The sequence below is a fragment of the Gobio gobio genome (assembly GCF_949357685.1).
Source record: "Gobio gobio genome assembly, chromosome: 3".
Taxonomy (NCBI): Eukaryota; Metazoa; Chordata; class Actinopteri; order Cypriniformes; family Gobionidae; genus Gobio; species Gobio gobio.
The window spans coordinates 53,414,056-53,424,552 of record NC_137099.1 but is presented as its reverse complement, the minus strand read 5'-3'; the positions used below and the strand labels follow the sequence as shown (position 1 = coordinate 53,424,552).

The 10,497-nt window shown below is 38.2% G+C and overlaps 1 protein-coding gene across 1 annotated transcript; it reads right to left on the bottom strand.

Moving 5' to 3' along the window:
• Positions 1–2,877: 2,877 nt before the first annotated feature.
• btbd3a (BTB (POZ) domain containing 3a) lies at positions 2,878–10,439 on the bottom strand. Its single transcript, XM_079811604.1, has 5 exons — positions 10,331–10,439; positions 9,517–9,720; positions 9,334–9,424; positions 9,004–9,122; positions 2,878–7,777 (listed from the first exon to the last, which is right to left on the bottom strand). The coding sequence occupies exons 2-5, from the start codon at positions 9,657–9,659 to the stop codon at positions 6,745–6,747; spliced, it is 1,386 nt and encodes a 461-aa protein (XP_079667730.1). The 5' UTR covers positions 9,660–9,720; positions 10,331–10,439; the 3' UTR covers positions 2,878–6,744.
• Positions 10,440–10,497: the final 58 nt, after the last annotated feature.

Sequence of the window (10,497 nt, the reverse complement as noted above, 5' to 3'; positions counted from 1 at the left end):
GTGTATCTGTCTTTTATAAATATGATAAAACTAAAGACTTTTCGGAGATATGAAGGATGCAATACTACTCGATAGGTACTCAAGATGACATGAGAAACTGTGGGTGATACCACCCCTTTAAGGATAATCAAGAGAAAATCACTCGCTGCTCTTGACTGAATCACATTTGTAGCTTTAATAAGGATTAATCTATATTTCATTTATAATTTATGCAGTAAAGACTGCAGTGTTTTGATAACTTTATTCAATTTCTGTAGGCCTATCCTACCTGTTAGACCTACCTGAAAATCTTAAAGCACTGTTTGCAAAATCACATGGGTCAAACACAAGGAAAACTTTATGCATTTTGACGGCAAGTAAAAATCTGAATCAATCTGACTGGGCCATTAGAAAAAAAAAATTGAGCCCTGATATATTAAAGGCACATATAAATGTGACATTTATTATAATGGGTTTATGTAAAGATTGTTTTAAGTTCACTTAAATTAAAAGTGGTTATATTATTTAAAGCCTAATAAATGTTCAAATGTATAGCTTTTAATTATACTGTAATGTTGAATGGCTATAATGAATGGCTACAATGGGAAAAGGAAAAAATCTTTTTCATCAGTATCAGTGATACTGGCTTTTATTCATAAAAAATGGCATTAAACAAATAGTTCAAATATACTGTCTTTATGTCGTTTCTACATTCATTTAGAGATTCAGTGTGAAAAATGTTAGGTGCGAATAATTACAGAAAAATGTGTGATTAATTCCTTAATTTTTTTTATCAATTGACAGCACAAATATATCTACAGTGGGGAGAACAAGTATTTGATACACTGCCGATTTTGCAGGTTTGCCCACTTACAAAGCATGTAGAAGTCTGTAATTTGTATCATAGGTACTCTTCAACTGTGAGAGACGGAATCTAAAATCCAGAAAATCCCATTGAATGATTTTTAAATAGTTAAAGGGGCTATATGCAACTTTTTCCCCAAAATAAACGTAACAATAGCCTTTTTATTTTACCATTTATGACTCAAACATCTCCTGATGAGCATACTGACACCTTGTCCGCTCACAGTGGGTGCACCTATAAGCCTGTATCCTATTTTTCCTATTTTCTGTCGGGTCGTTTTTTTCCCGCGCTGTCTGCGGATGTGACGTCACCACCGCTGCGAGAGCAATCAGACAATAAGAGCAGTTCTGTTTTTTGGCCACAGGTGTCAGTCGCGAGTTTAAATTTCAGAAAAACGCATATAGCCCCTTTAACTTGCATTTTATTGCATGACATATGTATTTGATCACCTACCAACCAGTAAGAATTCCGGCTCTCACAGACCTGTTAGTTTTTCTTTAAGAAGCCCTCCTGTTCTCCACTCATTACCTGTATTAACTGCACCTGTTTGAACTCGTTACCTGTACAAAAGACAACTGTCCACACACTCAATCAAACAGACTCCAACCTCTCCACAATGGCCAAGACCAGAGAGCTGTGTAAGGACATCAGGGATACAATTGTAGACCTGCACAAGTCTGGGATGGGCTACAGGACAATACGCAAGCAGCTTAGTGAGAAGGCAACAACTGTTGCCGCAATTATTAGAAAATCGAAGAAGTTCAAGATGACGGTAGATCTCTCCTCGTGGGGCATCAATGATCATGAAGAAGGTGAGGGATCAGCCCATAACTACACGGCAGGACCTGGTCAATGACCTGAAGAGAGCTGGGACAACAGTCTCAAAGAAAACCATTAGTAACACACTACGCCGTCATGGATTAAAATCCTGCAGCGCACGCAAGGTCCCCCTGCTCAAGCCAGCGCATGTCCAGGCCCGTCTGAAGTTTGCCAATCCTCATCTGGATGATCCAGAGGAGGAATGGGAGAAGGTCATGTGGTCTGATGAGACAAAAATAGAGCTTTTTGGTCTAAATTCCACTTGCCGTGTTTGGAGGAAGAAGAATGATGAGTACAACCCCAAGAGCACCATCCCAACCATGAAGCATGGAGGTGGAAACATCATTCTTTGGGGAAGCTTTTCTGCAAAGGGGACAGGACGACTGCACCGTATTGAGGGGAGGATGGATGGGGCCATGTATCGCCAGATCTTGGCCAACAACCTCCTTCCCTCAGTTAGAGCATTGAAGATGGGTCGAGGCTGGGTCTTCCAGCATGACAATGACCCGAAGCACACAGCCAGGATAACCAAGGAGTGGCTCTGTAAGAAGCATATCAAGGCTCTGGTGTGGCCTAGCCAGTCTCCAGACCTAAACCCAATAGACAATCTTTGGAGGAAGCTGAAAGTCCGTATTACCCAGCGACAGCCCCGAAACCTGAAGGATCTGGAGAAGGCCTGTATGGAGGACTGGGCCAAAATCCCTCCTGCAGTGTGTGCAAACCTGGTCAAGAACTACAGGAAACGCATGATCTCTGTAATTGCAAACAAAGGTTTCTGTACCAAATGTTAAGTTCTGCTTTTCTGATGTATCAAATACTTATGTCATGCAATAAAATGCAAATTAATTACTTAAAAATCATATAATGTGATTTAGATTCCGTCTCTCACAATTGAAGTGTACCTATGATAATTACAGACTTCTACATGCTTTGTAAGTGGGCAAACCTGCAAAATTGATAGTGTATCAAATACTTGTTCTCCCCACTGTATATATATATTTCAATAATGTCTTAATACATCACAATATTATAGACATTATTTTACTAATTTTCATTAAATAAATGCAGCTTTGGTGAGCGGAAAAGATTAACATTCCAAAAAAACTGTGTGTGTGTGTATATATATATATATATATATATATATATATTACATAATTTTGATCTTTGGGTGAATGCCAATGCCACTTTTGCTGAAAGAAAAGACTGCAAAACCTGGAGTTAAAGTTAGCTTTATTCATAACGACACAAACGCTGCTCACACATTCAAATAAGTCTGTTGGCACTTTCACAGGCACCTCGTCTTCTACATAACAGAAGAAACAGGCTTGCTCACGTGTGCCGTATATCGAAATACAGCTGTGAATGAATGAAAACCTCTTATCACACTTACAACTCCAGTGAATGTGACCAGTGCTCAGAGCATGTAAAAACATCTCAATTCATGGTCCAGGAATATAAAGTGTACATGTAAGAACCGCTTGGGTCGTTCACACCATTAAACCCAATCCAGAAAAGGCACAAATAGCAGATTTTAAAGTTCGATTCGACCAGTCTAGAACACAAAGGAGCATTTCAAGAGTGAAACCAACAGAATGAAATGATTCTAGATTGTGCCACAGTGTTAAAAAACAACAACTACTTGATGAGGAATAGTGCAATTAAGATTTGACATAGACATGTACGCCGTCTGAAAGAGCTTGAGTGGAGTGTCGAGGTGTCGTGTTACTAATTGTTTAGTTTACTACATATATTTTATCACCACAGTATCATTTGTACAGTTTCTGAAGATGATGCTAAGCTGTTACAAATGATTGCGAAGGGTGATTTCTTACTGGCTCAAGTCAAAGATGCCACCGCCTATGACATGGTTTCTAGATATGGCTCAGGACCCTCCTTCAGTGTCTATGTTCCCCCCATTTCATGGCAGAAATTGTAAGTGTGATTGTTTGGAAAAGTGTCTGAACACCTCAAGTTGTGCACCAAAGTTTAATACTTTAATAAAATCAATAACCCCCTAGGTTTGAGCAATAGTTGTCTTAACCAGCACCACTAGTTATATCTCTCTCCTAGTCTTTTCTCGTCGTCTTTGTAAAAACCCCTTGTAACTTCATGCCACTGACATACAATGTTGTGTTGCACCAAAATGCTAAAAAAAAATATAGGATTACATGAATATTAAGTAGAGAAAATAAGTTCTTAGCGTAACGCTCCAGGACAAATTGTGCTTCACGTGTCGAGTAAAAAAATTATACAAATACTTTATAGAGTTCAGCAAAATACAGTTTCATTACGATACGACGCACAAGGTGATACAAATATGATTCTGTTGAACAAATCGAGCGTGTGACCACAAATTAGATCTGAAGAGATGAAATCATCTTTCTCACAGGAAACACAACATGTCTGCTGTTAGTCAGAGCAGGCGGTAAACATCAACGGAATGATCAGTCACCAGATAATCAATCATGTGACCTGTAAAACAAAGAGAGACCCCGCGTCTAGAGGGTTTTAGTGTTTTAACACTCACTTCATGAGGAATTACGTGATCTAGATGTTAAGATTTTTAGCAGACTTGTTCTTCCTCAAGTCATTTTCATGAATGCTTTGAGACAAAGATCCATCCAGCTAAATCTGTGGATCTTAGGGGTCGTTTACACGACAACGATGTACTAAAAACTGAACAGTTTTCGCGTACAGACTACATTATCAAAACGCGAAGATGACTAAAAACGCTGCTTCGTTTAAGTAAACTGACCACTACATTCCACAGTCATAACAAAAATGACAACAATTTGCGCTTCACTAGGAAGAGCGGGCAATTTTATAATGGAAACTTTTCTGAAATAAGACCTCCGAAGGACAACCTTCAAAACGAGACATAGGCACTAATACGCATGCGCATGACATCACAGTTTCCACAGATTCGCTTTTTTGTGGTTTACGGGGAAACGATAACGGTATTATTTTCAGAAGCACTTTGAAACCGGTTTGAAAGTTTCCCGTTTTTTAGTTGAGAACGGTGTCGTGTAAACGCCCCTTTATGCTGCGTTCCAGACGAGGTTGGAAGTGGGAATATTTTACATTAAATGTCCCATTTCAGTCTTCGGTGAATTCCAGGCAATGTTGACCACAACTCAGCGAGAGCTTACCGTGTTTTTGTGTCAATTACGACAAAAAAAGAGAGAATAAAAACGATATAAAAATCGCTTTGAAAACAGCTGACAAAAAGCAAAAACTAAAGTATTATTACGGTATATAGACTTAATGTCTAATGTTAAAGTTTGTTTTTACGTTTATGCTCATTGGCAGCAGGACTTGCCGACATCTTGGAAGTGACGTCAAATGACGCAAACCCAATATCCGACTTTGAGTGGCGTTCCAGACTTTATTTCCAAATCCCGAGCTGTCTGGAACGCAGCATTAATCTCTGCTCTGTGTAACAAAATACGTCACACAAAAATGAAAATTAGAACATTCACTCAAGCTCATGTCATCTATTTGACTAGTGCACAGTTTTCCAAGTGATCTGACGTTGTATGGTAGCTTTATGTGAGGAAATTCATTATTAATTGATGAAAAGTATTCCTTCCAATCTCATTTGCATATGCTTTTTTAAACTTGGCACCACATTTAGTTGCAAAACTTGCAATAACAAATGGCCTTCGGCTTCAACGATGTCGAACATAGTGACAAGGCCTGTCGCGATTGGTCGATACAATCGACTCCGTCGGCGCTGTTAATTAGTTGACGTCAATATTTGTAGTCGACTGGGTAAGTTGGATAAATCAGGTGTTACAATGAATTTGGTCAGTGCAGCTCTTAAAGGGCCGGACCTCATATTCTGTGTGAAGCAGCGCAGGAACATGCCAGCCAAGTGAGTTTTTAGAGGGTTTTTTTAACCCTAAAACAATGATAAAACAATGAATAGTAAGTTTTCATATTATTCAATTACTTTTACTTTTTTTTTTGCCACGTATCGATTCAGTATCGGTATCGAGGTATTTTAGTCTGGTCTCGTGTCGAAGTCATAATTTTGGTATCGTGACAACACTATTCTCTATAAAACGTATTTGCTGATTCTCTTTTTTTTGTTATGTTGGTTTACAAATTTGTACCTTTTTAGTTTTACATTTTGTCAAGGGCTTGTTTAGATTTATACTTTTTTGTAGTACACTACTGAAGGCCAACAGTGCAAGTTAAATTAAATGTTTTTTAAGTCAAATTGTTGAAAATTATTGTGATAAATTAGTTGATAGATTAAGCGATATAAAAATAGTCGTTAGTGGCAGCCCTAATTGTGACACACCAAATTTGGGGAGACTGGAAACTAGATTTGAGAGCTTGAGGGCCTCAACTCTGACCAACAAACTTATCTACAAATAACAACTGGCACTACTGTTAAAAAAATGTGGGTCTGCTAAGACTTTAAAATATTTTTGGAAGAAGTCTCTTCTGCTCACCAAGGCTGCGTTTATTTGATCAAAAATACAGTAAAAATATTGTGAATATCACTAAAATTTTAAATAACTGTTTTCAATTAGAATATTCTATTATTCTGATCAATGTGGAAAACAGTTGTGCTGCTTCATATTTTCATGGAAACCATTTTCAGGATTCGATTAATAGAAAGTTCACAAGAAAAGCGGAATAGAAATCTTTTATAACATTAAAATGTCTTAACCGTCAGTTTTGATCAATTTAATGCATCCTTGCTGAATAAAAGTATTAATTTATTTTTTTTTTAAACGTACTGACCCCAAGCTTTGGTACGGCAGTGTATATTTCACATTGTGTATTACAGCGCACACGTTAAATGAACCAGGACAGTCTTCACCTGACTGAAGAGTAGCATGAACGTCTGTGTTCTATAGAAGAAATAAAGTCGTACACGTTTGGAAGGACATGAGGGTGAGCAAATGACTGAATTTTCATTTTTTTAGGTGCACTAACAATATAGTCTATAAGGATTGTCAGTAAACTAATATTCTTTTTGCAGCCTTTGTGCAAAATATGAGCAGCACTTCATTAAGGAACAAAAAACCCTTGGTTTCTGATGAATCAGTTGTGAGCAGGACGCTCTCTCAAGCATAAAATATGAGTTCGGGTATCTGCCCCCCTTGCACACCCGTCCCGTTGGTGCTGTCCGACGAGCACTGGAACTGGAAGGTCACCTTCCCGCACTGGACCTCGGTCATGCCCTCCTGGCCAAAATAACTCAGCTCGTTCCCGTCCAGAACCACGCTGGCCGTGTAGAACGTGTCGGGTTCGATCTGCACCGGGTACTCGAAGAACACGGGGAAGGTGTTGCTGGAGCCGTCGGAGAAGTATTTGATGATGGCGACGCCGAGAGTCACGCCTTGGCGCTTCAGCTCGATCTTGGCCTGGTACTCCGCCGAACCGCAGCTGGAGCCGTACAACCCAAACCCGGCGATGAAGACGCGCTTGTCCACGGCGAACTGGATGCTGTCGCAGCGGCCGCGGTACCGCCACTGATTGCTGCGGTACGCGCACGACTGAAAGCGGTGGCACTTCTGCGGCGTCAACCCCTTGCGTGGTTTGCAGACGAACTTCAGCTCTGGTTTCTTGGCCGCCGTGTACCACAAGAAAATATCATTGGTCTCGTTGAGCGTCAACACGCCCGACTGCGCAACGCCATTAGCGAAATCATCGAGCGCCATCGCCGGGATCCGTATCAGATAGATGGCCTTTCCCAAAACAAGCCGTTTATTCTCGATGGTGGGCTGGAGTTCCTGGCGGTGACACTCGGCCTCCGCCCAGCTCAGCGCGGCGTCGAACACCACCATCTCCTTGGCGTTGAGCGTCTCACGGCGCAGGATGCTCTCCAGAGTCTGAGTGTCGATGTCGCAGAAGCCCTCCGAGCGGAGGGCGAGTTCGGCCTGCGCGTCGATGACCTCCCAGCAGCGCTGAGTGAGGTCGGGCTCCTCGAACAGGCAGCTCTGAGAGAGCAGGACGCAGGCGTTTCGAGCGCTCAGGCTGGTCTCCAGGAAGTTGACGCAAGCGCGGGCCAAGTGGGGAACAATGTATTTTTTGGCAGCGTACAGTGTGGCGAGGACGGTGTCTGCACACAGGTCGATCTCATCACAGTAGATATACCTGACAATAAAGTGCAAAAAAATTATATTACATTCTACTGTCTTTGAAGCAAATGAGAGGCAAACCAAATACTAAAGACACTCTGAAATTCATGTTAATTCACTGCAATTGTTATGCTAATGACAATATAATTTGTAATGCTGTGTTATATTTATAAATAATTACAAAAAATATTTAAAGTAAAATTACATTATAAAAATAAAAGAAAATTATAAGAAAAAAAAACCATGTTACTAGTGATCTCAGACCCATTTTATATATCTATATCTTTATCCTTAAATACAATTTTTTTTACATTTTGTTTGTAAGTTTTTGTAATAAAATAAAAGTGATAAGGTAGAATTTTAAATAGATTTTATTAGGGAGGTAAATCATTTTAAAAAAGGTTTTAATAAAATAAAAATGTAAAAATATATATAACAGTAAATATTCTCTATTGGTCATTATATATTTTTAAAAAAATTGTGGGAAAAAAAAAGTATATGAACAAAAAATAAACTTTTTATTTGCTTAATTTTTTTCTTTGGCAAGTAAATAATTTGGGAGCAATTTTGCTTACAATATTGCAAATATTTTTAGTTTGAGAGAACCACCTTTTTAGTCAACCACCAGTTTTAGTCTCTAAATATTAACATATCCCCACCAAAATAAAATATTCTAATAATTCTTGAACGGGCAAAAAAAAAAAGTATAATATCTATATTATTATATTATTTTATTAGTAAATCTAAAATATATATAATTTTTTTTTTTTAATATATATAATCTTTTTTAAAAATTATATATATATATATATATATATAAAAAGTAAAATATTATAATTTTATAAAGTAAAATAACACCAGCGGCCTCAGACTTTTGGACCCCCCACTATATTGTTCTCTTTAAAGACTTTACACTAATATATATATATATATATATATATATATATATATATATATATATATATATATATATATATATATATATATATATATATATATATATATATATATATATATATATATATATATTTTTTTTTTTTTTATATATATATATATATTTATGTGTAACAATTATGTGAAATTATATAATATTAAAAACATACTTATTTTATTAGAAAAGTAAATTCACTAATGTTTTCTTTAACACCCCATGACATCAAAATTTTAGTTTTGTGTCTTTTATTTCAGGTTTATTAGCTTTGTGGGTAATGCTAAGTATAAGCTAGAGTCTGAAAGTCGTACTTCAGCATGGCAAGGAAAGAAGGTGGCTCCACATCAGGGATCCGGATCTCATCCTTATCTTCAGCCAGTTCTCCGTAGAACATGGCATGAAATACAGAACTGCCCACAGCCAGGACATACTGAAAATGGATTCAAACAGAGATTATGAGCGTCACATCACTTTTCTGTTTTATTTATTCTTGCCAACAGTGAATCTCATGAAACCCATACATTATATGTATAATTTCTTCTTGAGTTGTGTAGCTCAAACAGTAGAGCAAAAGTCATGAGAGTCACCATTCTGCAACAAACTGGAGTGATTCGATGGCCATAACTGTGGTAATTCTGTACCTTGTGTCCCGGCACTCTCTGGGTTCCTCCGGGAGGTCCCACCACAAAGTGAATATCGGCCATCAGCTCGTTGTTGAACATGACTGAGTTTCTGCAGAGGACAAACGAATAATGAAAGACCCTTTACATACAGCACAACATCACATGATGTCTAGGTAGGCTACAAGAGAAAGAGCGAATTACCTCTCTCTGATCGTGGGATACAAGCCTTGCCAGTTACATCCCTGAATGGTGTTGTTGTTGCTGACGTTCTGCTGTTGGTACTGTTGGACAGCGGTGGCTGTGACAGCGGGCAGTTTTTTGGCAGGAAACAGCTCAGCTGCCATTTTACCAACACGTCAATTAATCAGGAGGATTTCATGGCAGAGGATCTGGCAACCTGCAAAACTGGAAAAGATGGGAGGGAAAAGACAAAACACACTCTAAATTACACAAAAAGCATTTAATATAACATTTGAATGATATAAATGCTTGAAATTTAATATTATTTGTATACATATTTACTTCTCTCATTAGTATGCATGCATAGGCTATTATTACATTGTCAATCTTAAATGCCATTAGCAAACAATTTCCTTATATTGACTGTCATTACAGTCTCTTTTATTTGATGTTTCTCATCCATGCTGTCTTAAACTCGTGTGTTAAAATGAAACAGCTCACATACGAAACGAAGTTAATTCACATTCACTGCTGGACTCACATAAACAGTTAGCAATCACAGCTAAAGATGCTAGAACCATCTAAATATGCACAGAACAGCAACACATATTGTTAAATGAGCGTTTACATTATCCAGAAGCACGTGCATTTAATAAATCCTTTGATATCTGTAATAGCAGATGCTGATCTGAAATCAGATATGAGCAACAGGAAATAAACAAAAACAGCTACCGGGCTAACAAACCTAAAAAAACTCCCCCAAAACCCCAAACTAAAACAGCATCACGACATGCCAGCGCTCATCAACCAATAACAGCTCAATAGTGGCAATTACCAGAGATTGATTAATGCAGCAGGATTAGTGATAGAGTGAAGAAAGTTTGCAGCTGGTTTGCACATCAACATCCTCCATGATCGGAGGATCCGCCTGACGGACTGCGCATGCGCCATACACACAAGCCCATCTCGAATTATTATTATTAAGAAGAAGATGAAAATACT

Excerpts from the sequence above, each read along its gene's own strand:
- btbd3a (XM_079811604.1), bottom strand. The coding sequence starts at position 9,659 with ATGGCAGCTGAGCTGTTTCCTGCCAAAAAACTGCCCGCTGTCACAGCC. Across the intron at positions 9,425-9,516 it reads TATCCCACGATCAGAGAGAG|AAACTCAGTCATGTTCAACA; the intron begins GTAATTCGCTCT and ends TGTCCTCTGCAG. Across the intron at positions 7,778-9,003 it reads TCTTTCCTTGCCATGCTGAA|GTATATCTACTGTGATGAGA; the intron begins GTACGACTTTCA and ends CTTTATTGTCAG.